The sequence below is a fragment of the Vidua chalybeata genome, chromosome 3, assembly GCF_026979565.1.
Source record: "Vidua chalybeata isolate OUT-0048 chromosome 3, bVidCha1 merged haplotype, whole genome shotgun sequence".
In the NCBI taxonomy this organism is placed as follows: Eukaryota; Metazoa; Chordata; class Aves; order Passeriformes; family Viduidae; genus Vidua; species Vidua chalybeata.
In genome coordinates, this window is record NC_071532.1 from 60,402,423 (window position 1) to 60,424,900 (window position 22,478).

Here is a 22,478-nt window from a genome sequence, read left to right on the forward strand (position 1 = left end):
TGCCATAGCTGGAGATGATATAAGAAGAAATGTAGGATTAGCAACAAATTGTCTTAACATTTGTTTAGGCTAAAGGGGAAATACAGTCATGCAGGATAAGCTGACTGTAAGTCTTTCATCTTTTTCTCTTCCTTCTCAAGATGTAGCTACTTAAGGTAGTTAGAACCAATTTACACTGTGGTATAAGTGTTTGAAACAGAAGCATAAATAAAACATCTCTAAACTGGAAGCTAAGTACCGATATGATATACATTTCTTTTGTCAGCTTTGAAACTGGCTATTGTATTTTAAATTTATTTTTTATGAGATCAGATACTCTCAATTGTTTTTGTACTCTGCTGGTGTTTGTGTCACATTTGTTTTGCAAGCTATGTAATTTTTGACTCCTGATTAAGTGTCTAACTAGCTGTTTTACAACAAAGAGAAAAAAGTTATCACCCTAATGAACACTATCCAGTCCTCTGTCTGTAAGCATGATGGCTGCCTTGTGATATTTACAGTCCCACAACATATTTTTATCTTGTTTAAGCAACTTGAAGAACGTTTTTCTGGTTTGGGGTGGTACATTTGCAATAATGCATGGCTTCATTTTTCTGCTGAGGCCTTTCCACTTTCTCTTCCATTTTATTATTATTACTGGCCAGTTTAATGTAAGATATTGCAACTTTTTGGTGGGAGTTCTCTATTGAAGAGAAATGTCTAGTTTCCATTGGGATATACAGCATTGCCTAACCATGCCTGAGCTCTCTACAGAGTGTATCAGAGCTGCTTTTCTGCAAATAGGGTAATTCATTTATTAAATTACATACTCAAATAAAAATTAGTATTGTAAATTCAGTTTCAGCAAATAAACCATGGTGAATCAAAAACTGTCAGGAGGCAAAACAAAATGTGTGTTCTTGTACCTGAACAATTTGCTGTATTTTTTGAGGTGTCTTATCGATTCAAGGCTGGATGCTGGATCTTGCCTCATCTCTCTGAGCAACTGTAGATTTCTCTCTTGGAACTGGAAGTCTCATTAGGATCAGAGCAAGGGGTCTTTGTTGGGGAATTACTCTTCTGATTTTTAACTATGGAATAAAGAGAAAGAATACAGATACTTTGCCTATGTAGAGTGAACATGGTTATTGCAGTTGTGTATATGTTGAACAAAAATTTGCACAATAACAATAACTGACAATTTTTCCTATGCTCTGAGGACTTTTTTCATTTTAAAGTTTGGCTTTTATTTCACGTACTCAATTTCTCCACTCACATCTAACAATGTAATTATTAGTAAATTCCCATGAGTAGTATTCCCATGAAGAAATATGCTGTCTTAGGGATATTTTAAGTTTTTCAAGACAAAAAGGGCTTGGTATCAGAATTTTTATTGATTTCCAGTCACTGTAAAGTACACACACATCGCAGCAAAAGTTAACTGCCTAGAAGAATGTAAAAGAGCAGCAACTTTAAGTAAAAAGAAATTCCAGCTTAAAAAGAAATCAGACTAAAGTAAATGCAGTGAACTGCTTTCTTCGCATCTGGAATGTTTTCTTCATATGGCTACTGTAAAAACAATGTTTTCTTTTGTTCTTTTTAATGCAGACAGGAACATATCAATATTTAATTTGACCATGAGTAATACATGTATTCCATTTAACCCCAAGTATAGTTCGGACTTCGTATGTTTTCATAATGATGATGTGAATTTATAAATCCTTAATGCCCTTAATGCTGCCCATATGTTGTGTTGAAATCCTTAGGAATCTGTAAAAATAAAAGTCAAGAAGATAGTTTTGGGCTCCAGAAGCTGAAAAGCAACCTAAGCCAGTCTAACAGCTAAAGATTTGTCAGCTGTATCCTAATGCTCCTAAACCTTTGGCAAAACAAATGTTGCCCTTGAGAACTTACCTCGTTATATCTGAGCATTTTAAATCACTCTACAGAAATAATACAAAATAAAATAAAATGTTCTACTTCTAAATAGAAGGCATGATCCTGGCATCTGTGCTTCTGCCCCCAGTGCTGTCCTTCTGTGCCACAATCAGCGTGAGCTTTTCTTAGATTTGTGCTTGTGGGCATATGGACAACTGGAAGTCATTTGGAGATGCCAGTTGTCCTCATTATTATATTTTTCTTTTATCCTTATCCACTGTCAGTTGCTAAGGATAGTACTAGTTTTACTTTGAAGTAGTATGCAGACAAGATTACTTCATGTACATTTTTGAATCTTAGAAGAAAAGGACAAGAAAAACCATTGTAAGGATTAGCATGAATATGTTTTTCACCAACAGAGGATGATGGTGATTCTTCAGCAGGTGGAAAAGCTCCTCAGGTTTTTACACACACTTGCCCAGTATCTGCTAAAGACAAGTCAGATTGAAGCACTCAGGTGTTCTCATCAATTTTTCATACCTATTTGAAACCCAAGACTTCTAAAAGCTGCAAGTCATTAGTAGTTTGGAGGCTACCCTGCCCATGGAACTTAGAATTTCTGCTTGTCATCCTATCTTTTGTTGGTAGCCTTTTGTTTGGCGACAGTTGCTTTCTTCCTTTCACACCAGCTATTCATTTTGCTATATTTTTTCCCATTCACTCATAGTAAACTGATGAAGCAACACAGCATTATAATGAACTCCTATTTGGTTAGGCAAAAGTTGGATTGTTGTGAGTAATCGAATTACTCCTCTGGAGACAGGATTTCTAAGTAAAGGGATGAGGTGAGGCGATTACAGCTGTAACCCTTACAAGCATAAAAAGATGTGTTATGCTAATCCTTTGTGAATGGGTTGAATTGAAAGTGAGGGAAATAAAAAGGAATGCTCTTGAAAGAAGAAGGGGGATATAAAAGGACTACTGTGTCATTTATTCCTTTTTCATTCATCCTCACTTGCTATAGAGAACGAAAAATTGTGGCAAACTGGAGTATTTTACCTTTTAATTCTGACATTCAAATAATTTAATCTGTAACTGCCTTAAATACTGTGTGAAAAAAAATGAGGGGTGGGAAGAGAGGTATAGCAAAAAATAAATAAATAAAAAAGCATGAAAAGGTGCCAGTTAGTATAGGCTGCTTTTTGATTAAGGTTGCTAAACATGGTATGACCTTATCTTACCTTGTTGTAAAAGCAGCAGAGTGAGGAAAGGGAAAAGAGACACTGTGGAAAGTAAGAGTTATGCCAAACATTACCTTTATCTGAAAACACTTATAGCTCAAGTGTGAGATCCTTGTTACCCCCAGGCTTGTTTATTTTCTATTTCCACTCTTTCAGCTGTTAAATAGGAGTGCTCTGTCTCAAATTAATACCTGAAAGGACTTTTAAAGGTTCAACTAGGAGGAGAGAGGCAATGCCAGTTACAGTGCAGTAACTAATTGAATAGAGCATTATAAATATTTCTTGTTAATTGAATAAGAAGAAATGGCTTATTTGTTTTTAGACAACTATTCTGAATATAAATGGACAATAGTATAAGTAGCTTTTGGGTTTCTTCTGTGGGTTGTTTTTTTAAGGTTTGGAACAATTTTCATTGTTGCTCTTTTTTTTCCCTTTCTGTATACTTTTTGGTGGGTAGAAAATTGACCCCAGCCAGCATTTAAGCACCCACTCAGCTTCTCTGCTCACCAGCAGAATGGGAAAGAGAATCAGAAGAGGGAAAGTAAGAAAACCTGTGAGCTAAGAATGGTTTAAAAAGTGAAGAAAGGATTATTTTCATTTTAAAAAGGATACAAAGGCAGTCACTCACTACCTCCCACACCCAGTCCCATACCCAGACTCTCTCCAAGCTTTGGAAATATAGAATTCCTAGTTTTTATTTGAGCATGATATCATATGACATGGGGTAACCCTTGGAGCAGTGTGAGAAATGAGGAAGTCTCATTGCTGTGCAAGCACTGCTCAACAACAGCTCACCTCACCTTAGCCAGAATTATCCTTACTCCATCCTCAGCCAGATTCCTTAACAATGCTTAGACTTTACGGTCATGCTTTTCAGCATGTTATATTTCCACTGAGAATGGAGGAAGTTTCAGTAACATTTCTTCCACTTTGTAGGTTTGCAGTGATGATTCAAATTTGGTGTTCTGAAATTTCATATTAATGAAATTCTTCATTAGTTCCAAATTTGGGGAAAATGATACCAATGGGTACAGGGGAATTAACTGCTTATTTTTCACTTTCAGATACCTGAAACTAACTGGAATTTAGGAACAGGGCCTTTGTGGGAAAAGGAGAAAAATTATAATTCCCAGTCTGTGCTACTTCACACCTGCATTTCCCCCAAATTCCTTGAGTTCAGCCTCCCTGAAAAGTCTCTGTTTACTACTATCTTACTGTTTTGCCCACGTCCCTCTTGACATTTTAAAGGTATTAGCTAAGGTGAAAAGACTTCTTTTAACTTTAGAAATTATTCTCAAACCATTTCTGTTCATTTCATTGTGGCTGGAACAGACGCTTGTGCACAAGGAGCCCTGTTTGAAGAGGGAGGGATAACCCAGCTCTGAACCTAACTCAGTTTAGTCTCAGCTGTAATCTTCCCTGATCCAGTGTTGAAGACAGGAATGAAATCCAAGATGACATATTCTGTTACTAGAGTATTTGATGGGCCAAGTATGTGAGAAAGGTCTCTACAAAACTCTGAGCAGGAGTTCCTTAGAGTTGCTACCCACCTGCAGCAGCACAGGCATAGTGGAAGTGCTATGGGAGAAGGATATTTGGGTCTAATGGGGAAGTACATACCAGCATAGAGAACTATTTCTTTTTGAGTTGTGGGATGAGAATTATTTGCCTTTTTCAAAAAAACTTGTTTGAATTTGGCTGTTGCTGTCACTGGATTTCCAATCAGCATTTGTAATTAAAATTTCTTGAATATTAATGGTACTTTATATCCTTGCCAAAAGTCAAGATTAGTGTAAGATGGTTCAATGTGATGAAACTTGTTTAGAATTCACATTCACTAAGTGAACATTGTTAAGTCAGTGAACTGAGTGAGAATGAAATTTAGTGTCTTGTTGCTCAGTAAAATATTTCATGTTTCTTAAAAGAGGCTTTGCAAATGTTCAATAAACAGAGTGAAAATTGATATTATATAAAAAACATCTTCTGGTGAAAAAACTGATTTAATAAATACCTGCAATGTCTATGAATGTTTAATAAGGCATTTTTTTGTTGAGGGCATAAATACGTTTTGCTATAAATGTCTGAAAATAAGACTTTTTTTGCATATGATTCTGCTAGAAGCTTAGAGCAAATACATTTAACTAATTGATGAAAAATGTTTCAATAAGTATTGCTTTTATGTAAACTGATAGTCCTTAAATTGGCATCTTTGTTCACTATGTTTCATGAAGCAAAAGACAGAATTTTGAAATAAGGCTTTTCTTTTAGTAGTTTCCATTAAGAGTGATTGAACCACTCCTTGTTTGTCTATCCTGGCATAACTCCCTTGATTTCTGTAGAAGTCCTGCTCTCAAATGCATATGGAGATGTTTGATTTGCCAGGTCTCAAGAGAGTAACTGAATGTAATGAATATTTTAAATATTTGAAGTAAACTGGAACATTTTTTAGTTTAAAAACCTGTTTACACTAGTTCACAATGCTAATAAAAATTTTTTTGAAAAGTAAACAGACACTGAAATTTAGTCATTACTTTGCTTATCTTTAGACCTAATCTGATTTGGATTTATTCATTTGGTCAGTAGAGGTTACTTTTATAAATAACTTCTTTAAGCTTAGGAAAAGGTATACAAGCTTTAAAACCTTCAAAGAAACATCAAGACTAAGAGCAGTGCAGTAGTCTGAGACTGTAATTGTTTGATTATGAAGCAGGGGCAAAGGTAAGGGAATGACAGGATCTTTGTTGATATTTTCTGTTAGGTAGAAGGTAACACCAGTTCCCTCATTTCAGTGATGTTGAATGGTTGTTTCCATCTGCACAGTAAAAAAGAGGAAGGGATGTACTTGCTCCAGCTAAAGGTGAAGGCTTACTAGCAGTGACCCAAGGAGGCTGATCTGTAAATGACTGCAAGCAGATTTGATAGTGCCTTTCAGTTGTGATTCCTAGCACTATTTGCATTCCTGTTCCACCAGTCTCAAAAAAAGGCAGAGAATTTATGCAGAATTAATGGTAGTTTTCTCCGGTGGCAGCACGTGTAGCTACATCTGGAGTTCCCTTTGCTAACCAGCACAAGGGATGGACTTTCTAGAGCGTGTAGCAGGTCTGGATTGTGCCTTTGGAAAGAAGGAAAGAAATAGGCCACCTCTTTCACTCACAGAGATCCACATTTGGATTAGCTTCTCTTTTCATTGGCATATATCTCTCAGATTCATGTAGCTAGGGATACAATTCCAGTCTAATTTAAACCGACAATTTTACAATCACAAATCACTGATTTCATTTACATTTCTTACTTTTCTTTTTCAGCATTTTGTCCTGCTGAAGTATTTCAGTGATATAAAAGGCTTTTATAGTTTTCTTATGAAGTTTGATGTAGTCCTAAGTTGTTTAATGTTTGCTTCAGAAATATATTATTGTTCTCAATTTTCTGTTTCTTAAATGCCTGAAATATGCAAACAATTTTGTATTTAATTTTATTTTTTGAGTATTTGGTAAATAACAGGTGTGACCATATCAGATTGTACTATGTTTTCATGTAGTACTTACTTGACTTATCACTACACCAAAATGAGACAAGAAAAGGTTTTATCAGATATTGTCATTCCGTTCATTGGCTAGTATATTTCCCAGGTGTACGTTTCTTTTCACATATTAGTTAAATTATGACAATTCAACTGATTTATGAGAGCTGTTCAAGCAATCTGAAAGTCATCTCCTGTATTGGTGCTGTCTGAATATATGAGGGTGAATCCATTAACCCAAGTTTGAAAATTTTGCCCATCTGTCTCTAAGAAAGCTGATAGATAACATTGCTTGGGTTTTAAGCAATAAGAAGCTGAAGTGAATCATTCATTAAAGTCCTATCAAGTTAGTCAGTGAATAAAGCCATTTTCCCCTTTCTTGAAAAGAAGAAAGGCCATTTTTGCCATGAATGGCCAAGAATAGCTGCTTATAAACAGGAACACACAGTGTGGAGTGGCCTGTGTGTTTCAAAATGGAATTCACATTTGCCAAAGGAACTACGTAAATGAGGTATATACAGATGTGTCATAGCTTGTGTGCTCAACACTAGAGCACATTGTTTTGATGTCAGTTGTTTAATACAATCTTTGTTCTCTTTTTAAGATGCAAATTTGGTTTTGGTCATTGTTAGACATAGCTCAGGGCCTCAGTATAGATATTTTTGCCACCTCATCTGCAAGAGTTCTTGGCACTCCATCAATTTAAGGTGATTTTCTCCTCCAAATCAGTCACATTTTAATCAGATCACAACTGACTGAAAACCCTAAAACCAGATTTAAAGCATAAATACCAGAACAGTAATCTTCTTTGCTGACAATCCATTACATAAATCATAATACAATATTTGCATGTTATAGTTGGCTTCATTTATTTTGACTTGTATGTGAATTTGAAACTTTTGTTAAATATATGGTTGGGGCTTTTTTCCTTTGATACAATTGTATTTTCCTGGAGAAACTAGTGGAGAAAGCAGCAGCCCAAGGCATATCCAATACAAAGCAGATAATTTCATCCTCTGGATAAAAACAACCAAACACTCTATACCCGTGTAAAACATCAGCAGCTGAGGGGGCACCAAAGTAATTTTCAAACTGATACCTTTTCATTTTGCATACTGTACAGCTCATTACTGCTTTTCCTACAGCCTCGCTGTATTCTGCCAGAGTCTGTGCTTTGTAAAATTAAAAATTGCTTTTCCTTTACTTTATATGAACCCGTAAAACTACAGATATAAAATGTTCCTCTATCTTTAAACATGGAAGTTCTCTATTATACCTAGCTCCCCATCAAAATCTTGTATATTTCCTTGAGTAATGGAAATAACAAAAAATCTCTTTATTTTTTTTCAGATGAGGGAGATTAATTGGAGTTTAAGATTTGAAGATAACAAAACTTCAGTATTAAAAGGAAAAAAAATGTGAAAAAGTAGACCCAAAGGTTCAGAAAGTGGCAATACACTTCAAGTCTGTTTTCTTGCAGGCATGTTTTGTCCTGTAGTCTGCAGGACTGCCATCTCTTCTTCGTGCTTGAAAGTTTCTTTGACATATTAATAATGTAGGAATATATAGAAAGAGAGGCAACGACACAGTATGAAAGGCTTTTAATATCATTACAAATCCTGATCTGAACTCAATAATCAATGGCAGTCAAGCCAGAGCTGTGATTATTGATGTGTTTTTCATACAGTTGTCATTGCATTTGCTGCATGTTGCTGCAGTGTCATTATGGTTGTGTTTCTAGAGGTCAGATGTGGTAAACAAGCCTATGGACAGGCTCTTGACTTCTTACACAGGGTTAAAGGCTTAGGTAACATATTTGGGTTGGAAATGGCGGTGTAGCAGAAGATGACAAAGCTTTTAGCCAGCTAAAGGCTGCTGCCCTCACATCACAGCTGGTAGACTAGCACGGATAAGCACCACAGCTTTGGATGTTTCAGTCCAAAATCAGGTGGATGAGCTATTAGTGCTGACAGAAACCTTTCAGATGTATTTGGATAAGCAGATTTGGGAACAACTGCATAATTAGGGTAATGGCTGAGATTGTACTTGCAGCCTGCTGTGATGTGCAGCTGGGTGATACCCCCCCACTGGTTTGGAAGAGGATATTTGCCTTTCCCTCATGCTACCAGCCATCCAGCCACTTAAGACAGCTATTAGTGCTAAAAAGTTCCGGAAAACCTCAAGAGTTTTGACCCATGTAACTTTCCATGAGTGGATGTTCTTCAGATGGGAAGGTTTAAAGGGAAAAAAAAGAAAAGGTTCTCTGTCATGGCTGTTGCACTTCTGGTGCAGTTGTTTCCGAGCCAGCCCGGTGGACTCCTACAAACACTGCACCATGTCAATAAGGTATTATAGAACTGAAGAAGTTGTGAAAATTTTCTCTAAATGGAAGAATATAACTCTTGTGAAGGAAAGCATCTTTTCTTATTTCAGAGTATATATATATATATATATATATACACACACACATGCATATATATATATATATATATATATATATATATATTTGCTCTTTCACTCTATTTTTCACTATTTGAAAATGTACCAAATTTTACAGGAAAAATATACTGAAGGCTGGCAGTCATGACAGTATTAAACTGGGATACTAAGAACAGATGGGTACTATTAAAGACATATATAAACTATATATATATATGCTATGTATAAAATATAATCTATGCATATTTGGAAAAACTAGGCCCTACCCCCAAAGGAAGAATTAACCACTTGTTTTCTTGGAGGGTTCTGTTTATTTTCTCACCTTCCACCATTCTGAATGGCAAATAACAACTGATGGCTGCTATCAAAGGCTAGATTTAGTACTATATAAACTTTAATTTGTATGGGTTTGTTTTTTTGGAAAGAATAAAGGAAAGACCATTTTTGTTCTTCATTGCCTCCATCTTTTGATTCCATCTACAATGTTATTAGCACTGCATTTGATATAAGAAAATTTTTCATCGCATTTTCTGTATTTTGAGCTATCGTTCAGGGTGAGAGTTTGCACTTTTCTGGTGGAGAAGACTTAAGCTGTCCTTATTTCTTTCAGTGTAATTACACAGCTCTGCATTAACTCTGCAACTCCTACACTACCAGTAAATTCTCACTTGCAATTTTATAGTTGCTTAAATTAGCAGAAGTTATTAATAGAATGTTATTTTGAATAAACATAGCTAAATGTAACTTCAGGCATTTGAGAGTACTATTTTTCCACATAAACCATGTCATATAAGCAATAATGATCATGATAATGTACTTTCTCTGCTAAACTTCTTAAATCCTATGTGGTGGAAAGATGAGGCATTTTCGTATATTTGCTACCAAACATTGCTTTTTAAATAATTTTCTTTTAGGAATTAATTCTGAGCTAACAAGCCATAATTAATTCTGAGCTAACAAGCCATATAGGACTAATTGTCAACACCAGGTAATTTTACAGTGCAGTGTCTTGCACAGTTGAAATTTTATATCATCAAGAGAGATTTTATCTTTAAAAACACATGTTTTTGAAGGCAGTTTGTTTAGAGTAAAACTTGAAAATTGATTTATTTGTAATGTAGCCAAACACTAACTTAACAAATTATCTCATTAGCTGACGCTTTTATATGTTCCCAGGAAAAAAGGCTGCAACAGGTCTAACAACAGGTCTTTGTGCTTAAAAGAGAAATAATCAGAGTGACCTTAAGAAATGGTAGCAGTCCATCCAACAAGCAGCTTTAAATGGCTTGTTGATGAGGTAGATCAGAGGATCATTCCTAGCTAATACCCCTTTCCAGAAAATCAGAGAGCAGTAGTGGTTTATATTTCATTGTTTCAGTCCAATACTTCACCGTATGCGTGTTATGTATTTCTACATTCATTTTTACATACCCTTTTCAAGGTCTGTTAGTACACATGCCATGAAAAAATTTTGTTTGAATTTTTAGATCTCTACTTCCATATTGGCTACTAAAAGAAACACATCAAACTGCTCAAGAAAATCTGATTTTGAAATTTTTTTTGCAAGACACAGACAATTAACCATATTTCAAAAAAAAAAAAAAAAATACCATTAGGTATTTCTCTGAATTTTTCAATATTTCAAACATGCAGCTGTTGCACAATGAGATCTGGTGCTTTATAACAAGCACTTAATATGTCCAATAGTTTATATTTTAGAAGATCTATAGGATTCTAAAACTTTATGAGGGTTAACACACAGATTAGGATTTTTTCATGTAAATCTCCAGCCTTTGCACTGTTGTTGACAATTTAAAAACAATGATCTGAAAGAGAACTTCAAAGGTTGAAAAAACACAGTACCAGACCCCTGAAATATGGTATCCTGATTCCTTTCAAATATTTGTTATTTGGTTTGAAGCTAAGGCAGTCCAGAATGGGAAGGGAGAAAAAAGGTTGTGTCATGGATTTTCTGGTGTCAAGTAGACTAATGATTAGACTTGAATTTATCCACATAAAAAGTCAGCAAAATAATTTGTTCTGAATGTTTTGGAGTTGAAAGTTCCAAAGGTAGCTCAGCCACCTGTGTTTCATCATGGGCTGTGACCAGGAGGAGTCTCCACTCTCTTGGGCAGTGATGTTGTGAGATGGGGACAGGCCATGTTCCTCTGACCATGTTTGCTCTTTTCTTTGAGAGGTGCCATTTCAGATGCCTTAGTCCACATGTTTATCTTGTGTCCTGTCCCAACTGAACTAGAAGCTGGCAGTGTAACTTCGGTTCACACCTCTGTGTAAAAATGCCTTGTCAGTGTTGCCATCCATCCATATTGGCCCAGAGCTTTTTATGTCCTAGGGGCACAGTTGCATCACTGAGCCAGCTCCCTTAAAGCTAACTTGGTTTATCTCTGCACAAACAGCTGTTTCCTGGCAGAGGATAGCAGCCTGCAATTCAAAAGCTGTAAAACCTTTATGACATTCACTGGACATCCTAATTCCCCATAACCAAATCATATCCTTGCCATAGTTTTAAAGATAGTAAAGTGTCTGCAAAGTACACGGCTCCAGAAGTACGTCTTAGTGGCATATGTAGTAGAAATGCATTAATGGCACTAATTTTCTCTTTCAATGTGACCCATGGACAGCAGGGCAGAGTATTGCAGGAACATTGTCTCCTCAGCATTGTTCCTGTGTCTCCTCATTTGCTCATGTCCAAGGTTTCTCAGCTACTGAGGCAAACAGATTCAGCACTTTCTTCACTTGATACTTCTGAATCTATTAAGGTAAACTCTTTGCTAATTGGTCATAAATTCATGGAAATTACTGATTTCAGAGCCCTCATTAATTTTCATTTCAGTCCATTATAGCAGCAGAGGCTTCGTTCACATGATTCCATTTTCCTTAGAGTTTCCTACCAAAATAGTACCATCAATTAAGTGATCTGAAAGTCCTGGAGAGTTGTAGAGATGTGTTTGGGTTTTTTTTTATTGTATATGACTTATCAAAGCAAAATTTATCAACATTTGAGGGGGCTTATCAACACTAGTCAGGAACTGGTCTTTTATACATAAATGTACATATTATACTGGAATTTCAAGGGAGCATTATCATTATTGTAGGACAAGATATGCTGTGCTAGACTGTTTAATTAATTAAAATGTATATGAATATTTATGAGCTACGTCTTCATCATTTTAAAAGTATCCAGTAGCATAAGCTTAGGCTATTTTTCTGCATTATCTGAAAGCAGGATATGTAACCTGTTTACGTGATACCATGTTTGTATGCACAGCCAGCTGTGAGTCTCTAACTTCTACAGCTCCATCCCAAATCTTACTAAACAGAGGTTAGCCTGAAGCTGTATTTATTTTGGTTTTGCATATTAACTATCAGAAGGAGCCCATAAACAGTGTCTGTATGAATTTCTGCAGCAATGAACTTTTATGTGGAGAACATAGTCATATATCATTTTGTCCGTATGAATGCTTAACTTTTAATATCACAAAGCTTTGGGTCCTTGAGGGCTCCTTCTCAAGGCCAGCTGGCAGCATGTGAAGGTGGTGACACCTCTTCCTTTCCCCCAGCAAGGGACACATGAGGATAAATTTGGCACAGTATATTGCAACACAAATGTAAGACAGCAGATTTTATCTAAGCATCACCTCACTACTCCCTCCTTTCAGGACAAGTACAGAGAAGAGGCTGGTGGTGGCTGGGATCCCCCTTTTCACTGGCAGAGATTGTTAAACTCTCTTCCTTGGGACAGACATGTGCCTGGTTACTATGGTGACAGGGATGAACCTGACACTTCAGAACACAGCTCAGGGAATCATAATTTCTGTTCACAGTCATGTACAATTTTTCTTTCTAATAATGCCACCCTAAAAAATCTGTAATTTAGAACCCTGGAAGCAACATCTTAGATTGATCCAAATCCCAGTAAATTTCTAGCATGCCTTCATCTCCCAGAAGCTGTAGCCCAAAAGAGAAATTCTTTAGGAGCTGTAGGGAAGGGAGAATTGTGGAGATTCCTTTCCCACTAAATAAATCCTCAGCTTCCAACTTGAGAAAGAAAAATCAGTAGTGCTGATTTTTGGTCACAAGTGACCCATGTGAGGATATCTACAAGACCTTATGAATCGTGCATAGTCTGCTAGAACAAGTTGCACATCCTGTCCCCTGATCCCTGCAAGTATACATTAAAATGTTTTCAGCAAATCGAATCAGCTCCGGCTTTTTTTAAATCTTAATAAAGCTAAAAATGGTTGTGGATCTTTCACTGAATTTGAATTTATTAATTAAATTCCAGACTTATAAAAATTTCTTTAATTGCACAATGATTATCACTGTAGCAAAGCAGTAAAAAAACAAGACTGATGCAAATGGAACAGTCTTTCTGGGCAGATGATTAAAACACAGGGCAGACCAATCTAAAAAAATATGTCAGAGAATCTCACCTGGTTTTTCAACAAGCCCTTTTCTCAGGTAGTAGACTGACATCTCCAGAGATACCTTCAGTTTCATTTGATGTTATCATGATGTTACCTTGTTGAACTCATTCAGATGCCATTCCTGGATTTAATTAAAAGTTTTTGAATGTCACATAACAAAAGTGCAGAACAGATTATCTTGAGCACAGCTATTTTGAATATCAAGCTATGCAGCAATAACACTAAGTTTGTGAGAATTCAAAGATCTGCCATAAACAAAAATTAACATTCAAAGAAAATGCAGTGTAATAAAATAGCAGCTTTAATCATGCATAAAATTGAGTTTCTTCCCTTGCTCACACAAAGAAAAACCCAAAATAAAATGCTGTGAATGTTAAGAAAGTCAAACTGTATGGTGAGAAGGTTAAGTATAAAAATGTTGTTCAAAACTTCTGATTTAAAAGCTGTCATTTGGAAGGTTGGCTGTTCTCTTAGTGGTACCGTGCAAACAGCCCTGCAAAATCCTACCAGAATTTTCTGCTTGAATAATTGTGTTTGGATGAGCAAGTAGAATATCATTATCTGGATTCCTACACCATCTTCTTGGGAAGGTATAGGCGAATAGATTTTGTGCTGAGTATCATAAATTCTCTGACAATTTTGCAAGGCTCTGTGTAAATTTTGAACCACAGAAGGAAGGAAAAGACAGGAAAGAAATATATGCCGTGACTGGATTCCTTATGCCACAGTATACTTCCAAAATTTAGTGTAACTAATATGCATGTGCTCAATTTTAGAAGTGGATATTGAATTTTTTTGTGCATTTTATTAAAAATGTGGTTAAAGAATTTAGAGTAATTAAGTACATCGGGAAATTGTGAGAAGATGGACTCTACCTCACCTGTTTAGAATTTTACTGTCCCTGAGAGAGTTAGCTATACTAGTCTAATTTAGTGCTGTTCACAGTTGAACTTCATGCTATTAATCATGGAAGTTGACTGATTGAATACTCTACTATCTATGAAAACAAGAAGAACAACTTCTTATATGGTGACTGTTACTGGCTATGTGCAGAGTCAGAATCACTGGATTAAGTTATTTTATGAACTTTGTGAGTGGGACTGTGGGATATGATTATCATTGCTGTTCATTAGTTCAGAAGAAGGGCAAGTAGACAAGTTGCTAAAATCCAGTGTTCACCTCCCAGTCTAGCTCATAAAGCTTCAGTGTAGGCAGCTATTTTTGTACATGTGGAACATGTAGTTAATGCTTTGTTTCAGGACAGAAACTCTTCTTGGAAATTTAATGGAAGATGAGTTTACACGGATTGAAAACTGTTGGGTTATATCTTCTCAGATTTACAGGATCAAAATGCAAAAATGCATATATTGATATTCAAGGCAAAGACATAGTAAAAATTAACACTTAATTAATTATCTATTAGAGTAAGGCTGGCCAAAGGAATTAGTAGTCAATAGAGAGTCCATTTTTGTATGATCATGATTCTGTTACCGTGCAAGGTTCTTTCTCAGATCAATAAATTACCTTTTAATAGAGTCTGATGTTCAATATATAAGAGAGCATTGCAGGACTACGTTACTAAAAATGAGCATTAAAAATTAGTAAAGCAGGTGTTTTTGTAACTTAAATGATTTTAGAGCGTTTTTGCCCTTTTTAGAAATATAGAGTTTGTTAAATCCAATTATCAAAATAATTGTATCTCTCCAATTTACAGATTTTGTGTTAGGATGTTGTCATGTACCATGTCAAAGGCTTACAAAAGTCCAGATAGATGACATCTGTAACTCTTCCCTTGCCCACTGATGTAGTCACTCCATCACAGAAGGTCGCTCGATTGGTTAGGCAAGATTTGTTCCTTGTGAATCCTTGGTTACTTGAGTTCTTTTGTTTGGCAAGATCAGCAGCTCAGCCTGCAGAAGAGCTGCTTCAGAAAGCTAAATTCTGGTTGTTTTGTAGAGGGTAGACAAAGCAAGTTCTCAGAGTTCTGGCTGTTCTCGAATTCTCAGCAGCCAGGAGATATTCACTTACATGTGTAGGTTCAACATGTAGACACAAGGTTCCTCTATTTTTCTCTCTAGTTATATACAGGTAAGATCACACATGGTTATTACAATACACTTTGAGTGTATTGTAGTGAAAACACAAGTAATAGGAAATGCTTTCAAATTCATGACTTTCATTAAATACTTCTATGCTACATTCAACAGCTCCCTCAAAATAATCATTGCATGCAATACACATAGATTACAGTGTGATTTGTATCTATGATTGCTTTCATATAGTCCCCAAATGTAGCATTTAGTCTAAAGAATGCATATATTATCTGTTGCTGGAAATATACGTGTAATAATCCTGTCTTCATTTAAGTTCAGAGCAATTTTTTTTGTTGACATTGGCAAGACAGGTATCATTTTGCCAGTAGAGTTTAGCATTTTGGATATAGGAGGCTCCTCCACTGATTATACACTTGGTTAGTGTATGACTATTCAATGACATTTTCCTCAACTAATTTAGGACTCTGTGGTGCATTTCTAGTGGGCACCAGCTTTATCTCATAAGTAGCCTTAAAGTTCATGGAATGAGTTACTGTCCCTTGCTTCAAAACCCTTAATGTAAGGAAACAAGAACAAATGGTCAAGCAGTAGATATCCTCCTGGCTTTCCACTGTTGCTTGAAAAACTTGACAGAGAGCTTCATTTTGAAGTTACTGATAATCAAAACCAGTTATTTCCTAGAGTGTATATAATAAAACACCTGTTCCTAAGTTAGCCAAATATGTAAACACCCTTGGTAACCTTTCCTTCAGATTTTCTGAGATGTGGATAGTTGTTTTTCTAAAGTAACTTTTCTGAATGAAACAGCTGTGTTTGTGGCCATGCAATAGTTTTAATCATGACCCTGAGAAGCACATATATTGCAGCTTGCTCTATCAAGTCATAAGGGTCCTGTCTTTCTCCAAGGAGGTATGAAACAGGTCTGTCATTCTTTCCCCTTCACTCTGCCATCAGTAATACTCCTTTGAAAATACCACTGTCCTGATCCAAGCTCAAAGCCTGTACTGTTGAATGTATTTTTGAGCCTTCAAGTTTTGAAGTGCATCTTCAGGTCAATCCCTATCATTCATATTTTGAAATCTCTCAGAGACTTGGCCTTAAATCTCCATCCACACAACTAAATCTCTTGCTCCAGCCTTAGTTATTTTGCAGGTTGGGTATTTCTTACCTTTTCTAGGTCAGAGCTGGCCAGCTGCACTCACATTGTACAATTCCAGACACAGCAAATATCCCGTTCCTGTACACTCCCTCTTTACCCTTCCCATGTCCTTGCTGTTTCTCAGTACTCCATACAGCAAACATTACTTTTTTTTCCCCATTGGCGTATAAAGCCATTTATATTTGTCTTAGATTTGTCCTTTGACTCTACTGATTGGCCTTTTGGCTCTACTGCTTGTCAAATGTTCATTCACATTTGTCACATCCAGCCCAGATAATACTGGACTGGGAGTTGATTCATTTTAAGCATTGAGAATGCTGAATACCTTCATCTTCCAGTTCTGCCTCAAAAGTCATGCCCCCCATTTCCTCTGTTAGACAACATCATATGTGCATACAACATTAATTCTAGCTAGTGTGTATTGTACATGCACACATCTCCTGCCTGATCCCTACTTTTGTCCCTTGACACCTTAACAACACATATAATGCAAACAAAATATATAGTATTCAATCCTCACAGGTTATGTATGCAAGTGTGCATGCAGGCATGAATTTACATACAGAAGGAAACATTGAGTATTTCTCAGCAGATAGAGTTCAAGCTGTAGGTGAGAGAGATGATTATAATGATGAATTCTTACGATGATGATTAAGTTTTATGATTAAAGCACTGCCAGATCTCTCACTGTCTGTCTAGCTCTCGTGTGGGTGTCTGGGAGAGAGCATGTTCCTAACTCAGAAGTTTTTTCTGAGGGTAAGTTGTTAGTACGTGGTTCAGATACTGCAGAGATGAAGGTTACACAAATAAGTAATAAAGAGTAATTTTAAACAACAGCATTATCTTCCCTCAAAAGGTATTGTGGGTTCCTGCACATGGAATACGAATAGAAATTATCTGTATAACATGGTTAAACCCAGAAAGTATTAGATACCAATTATCCCTGATAATGACTAGCTTTCTGAATGGAGTTGATTTTCAGGGGAGCAGAAGCCTTTATCTCATATGACTTCACCTTGGTTTTTGTCCTGCTGCTTTTGGTGATCTGTTGAGAAGCATCCTAGTTTCAGACTAAAGGACACTTTCTGTGTAATGACATAAGTATGATGGTATCAAAAGCTTGTAACTTATTCCACATGAAGATGCTTTGAGGAGAGAGGTTAAGTGGCATCTGCTACATGCTGGGTGGAGAGTGAGAGAAGAAGGGCCAGAGGGAGAGTAAGCACATGTACCTGTTCATGCTAGTGAGTAGAAGAAAGGCCACAGCCTTAGAAAGCAGGAACTAGAGAACTGGAAAGCCATTTTCTATTCTACAAGTAAACATCTCAAGTGATTTCACCCCTTGCTGAAACCTATTTATATTTTTCATATTTTTACCAGGCTGGAAAAGCTCCTGTTCTTGACCCTTTTTACACTAGGCTGTTATGCAAAGAGGTGCAGACTGAATGGCTGTGCACATTCATGTATATTCTATTTTTCTTTCTGCTGTAACCTGTAGCCTCAGCCCACTCAGTTGGGTTACAGACTGGTTTCATCTCTCTGTAGAACAGTGGTTTGTGTGGTATCTTTCAGGGCTTATAAACAGAAATGAAACTACTGCTGACTTTAGGCTTGGCTTTGTGGATGACCTTATTTAGAGAATCAAAATTCCCAGTAGAATGCAGATCTCAGACCAGATGCTGTAAGGTGAATTAATGTACAAAGGTGGACTGAAACTGCATGGAGGACAGAAGTACTGCAATTTAGGGTTCACACTGCGGCTTGGAAAAAAGTGTCTTCCTATTTGTGTGTAAATGTTTTCTTACTATTCAGTGTTAAATATTCCATATTTAATATCTGAAAAAAAAAAAAACATTAAATGAAATAATGGTGTTAAGTTGATAGATTGTCTCTGCTTTGTCTTCTGCTTTTTAATACAGTAACTTGTTTGGAAATCCAGGTACATAAACACTTCTGCCTGTGTGGAGGTGTGTATATATACATATATATATTTGTTTGTTTGTTTGTTTGTTTATTTACTCAGCTGTATACATACACATATACTTCCTGTTGCAAGGAAGGCAACAAAGATGGTGATGGCCTTGAGGGGAAGCTGGATGAGGAGCAGCTGAGGTCACTTGGTCTGTTCAGCCTATAGGAGACTGAGGAGAGACCTCATTACAATTACAACTTCTTGTGAGGTGAAGCAGAGGGGCAGGCACTGATCTCTCCTCTCTGGTGCCCAGTGACAGGATCTGAGGGAATGGCCTCAAGCTGGGAGGGTTAGGTTGGGTATTAGTAAAATGTTCTTCTCCGAGAGGTTGGTTGGACACTGGAATGGGCTCCCCAGGGTCACAGCACCAAGCCTGACAGAGCTCAAGTGTTAGTACAAAACCCTCAGGCACATGGTGTGACTTTTGAGGATGGTTCTGTGCAAGGCCAAGAGCTGGACTCAGTGATTCTTGTGGGTCCCTTCTGACTATGCTTATTCTATGTTTCTGTTAAATTTATAGAGTGTCTACATACATATGTCTAGATGTTTAAACACATGATGCCTGTATCTATATTTTGACTACTTTATTAATACACACACATATTTGAAAATTATCACCAATAATTATTTCCTTGTCTCTAGTGCTTACACATTTAAGTAACTTCTTTTTTTAATTAATTTAGCAGCAGCAACAGAAGAACCTGAGGTGATTCCAGATCCTGCTAAACAAACAGATCGAGTGGTGAAAATAGCAGGAATAAGTGCTGGAATTCTGGTATTCATCCTACTTCTCCTTGTTGTCATATTGATCGTGAAAAAAAGGTAAGAAAATTATCTGTGCTGATTGGTCTTTTTTTTTCCCCCTCCTTATCAAACAATTTTAAAATAATGTTTTTTACAGGTCTTTAGAAAAAAAAAGTTTTGGGACTGGTAGGTCCTTTTGGTCGATTTTTTTATTAGTTCCTTGTGTTTTCTTTCGGTTTTTCTGTGATTCTTAGGATATCTTTAAAGATAGGATTTCTTTATATTTAAGATTCTGATAACTATACATTTTCCCATAGTTATTTATATCCAAGGATTTTTAAGTTGGAGATGGAAGAATGTACAGATTGTTAAAGTGGGTGGAATTGAAATTCATGGTGCCTTTTTTATTTTTTAAAGCAAAGAAAAAATAATAGCTTATTGCACTTTTCATGTTTTAACCACTTAATGAATATTATTTTCTCTATGCAGCTCTAATGAGTTATTTGTATTTGTATGTTACCTAGCTTGCAAAATAATGTAATTTTATACCTCTATTTATGCTTTTGTAAACCTGGAGTTTTTTCTTAAAAGTCATACTGCATCACTGTAAAATTATCTAGTGAGTCCTTAGTGCATGAAATTGTTTAAAAGTGTACTAATTTGAGTGAATTTAAATTTTTTTCAGTGCTTTCTTAGACAGTAAGCAATATCGCCATCTTCTGGCATTGTTCAATGCTATCCCTGCATCCCAATCCTCCTACCTGTAGTAACTTGTGCAATCCTATTGCTTGGTCAGTGTTTCGAAGCCTAGCCTTCCCAGTAGTTGCAACTCTTTTAACCTGGCATAGAAGTCCATAATATGTCCTATAATTCCGTAGTTATTGTATAGAAATGAATTCCTCTCCCTCTGTGCACCCTGTCCCTGGCAGTTCCCCTTCACGTAGCACAAGCTGATTTCTCTTGGATAGAACGAGCCCTTTGCCTTCCCATGGTGTGTGCGTTGCATTCCCTTGCCTTTTGCAGAAGTTATAATAAAAAGTATTTTTGTGATTGTTGCATATATTCTTTTGAAATGCAGCTTACTATTATTTTTGTAGATTAAGATCATTCTATATGTTATCATTGCTGGTTTGCATTAGATTTTTTTAATTTATTGCCTTTTTACAATTATCCCTGGAGATATATAACTTGGAGAAGAAACGTCTGCATTAGAAACATTAGGTATGCTTATAGTGTTGTGTGTTAGTTAGCTACATATGTGATTTTTCCCAAAAGTGCTTTTACTTTTCTCTGTTGTTTACCTCTGTGGCTGAGAATTTACACATATGCAAAAGGTCCAACTCATCATGTACAAAAAAGACATACAGTCAGCCAGTTTTCTTTATTTACACGACTTTTGAAAAACAAAAGTGAAGTTGTTTTTCAACTTTTAGGAGGAAATCTCTATATTGTAGCTTTGTAGCATGGTATGTGCTGGGAAGTATCATCTTAGTGAGTGTTACAGTGGTCCCCTTACATTTAATAGAAAATTCTCTGTGTGTGCACGTGTGTTTGTGTGTGAGAGAGAGACCAACTAACACTACCATGTGTCAGTCACTTCCAGATGTGATTGACTAGTTTTGCAAATAACAAACAAACAAACAAATCCATGTGTACATTTTTCTTATTGTTTTTGCCTCTTCCACTCAGAGTCCTTTTAGGCTCAATTTTTTGCTATGAATTGTTTGACCAGAGTTAATTATATCTGTGAAGTGATATTTTTAAATTTCCCTTTTTCCCCCTTTCCCTCCTCAGAACCTGTGAAGGCAGTATCCTTTTAGAAATTATCATCATTCTATAGCACATAATATTTCTAAACTCCTGTACTATTTTGTATTCTAAATAGGTGAGAAATTAACCTGCTTACTGAATCTTTAATGTTTGGCAATTTTCCATCACGATAGTTTAACTGATGTTAAATGATGATAACTGATGTTAATGTTGTCGATGTCTCCCTCTCAGCTTTTAGTGCAAATGGGCACTTTTTCTATACCAGCTTTAGTCAAGGTCTCTTACAAAAAGCACAGAACAACTGTGTTCCTGAGTTAAATCAGTCCATCTAGTGAACTAGGTCAATTCATATAATGAAGGCAGAAACAGCTGTAAAAACTCTGACACATTCACACATACGAAAACACACTTCACTTAGTTGTGGTGGGACTGAAAACCGATCCGTCTGAATCACCCTCTGTAGTGTACCTATTCAGTGATCCATTATGTAGTATCCCTTTTGGTACCCGAATTGACCACAGCTTATTAGATGGAAAAGTCAATAAAACCATGGTTTCTGCATTTTTATTGGTTTATTAAGTCATATGCACAGCCACCACTATCTCAAACTGATTAAATGCAGCATTACATTTTATTGGAAAATGGAGTACTAAGCAGTTTTGTTCATGAGCTTGAGATGTTTTGGGCTTTGCCTGATCATTTTGTACAAATTGGTTTGAAGTTTTTCTGAATGAAGCTCTTAACAGCTTTTAAAGACTTCTACTGGAGTAATCAAACCAGCTAAGAAAAGGGATACTGCATCTTTAACAAGCAATGCCATTTTTATTTTCGAAATCATTGTTGGACTATTTCCAAATGTCCTTCATTTCCTTCCATTTGTTTACCTTCCATGTCTTTAATGCTTAGCATGACTACATCAGCATTTTCAACTGTAAGATTTAAAAATAAAAAGCATATGTTTGCATTCAGGAAATGTGTGGTGGATATGCCAGTACACACATATCTGGAAATGTGCAGTTTTCTTTAAAATGTGTGTACTCATATAGCTACGCATAGTACGCATACAAACATATATGTATACAACTGTGTACTGATAAATATGTTAAAGTGAATGACAAGAAATTGTTTTCTGATTAAATGTATTTATTGATGGAACCTTATTTTTTGTGACTGAAAAGTAAAAAGCATATCTGCTGCACAAGATTTGTACACAGCTGTTCATTTGTCATGACATCTAGGCGGTAATCATTATATTATGCTGAACTGCATGTTGA

General features: G+C 36.2%; 1 protein-coding gene across 1 annotated transcript in view; it reads left to right on the forward strand.

The window, feature by feature from the left end:
- The window catches only part of PTPRK (protein tyrosine phosphatase receptor type K), a 379,785-nt gene that overhangs the window by 323,973 nt on the left and 33,334 nt on the right, over positions 1 to 22,478 (forward strand). Inside the window, exons 14-15 of the mRNA XM_053938166.1 lie at positions 19,374 to 19,512; positions 20,614 to 20,655. Of these exons, the coding sequence (XP_053794141.1) occupies positions 19,374 to 19,512; positions 20,614 to 20,655 (181 nt within the window). The remainder of the gene's footprint in view (positions 1 to 19,373; positions 19,513 to 20,613; positions 20,656 to 22,478) is intronic.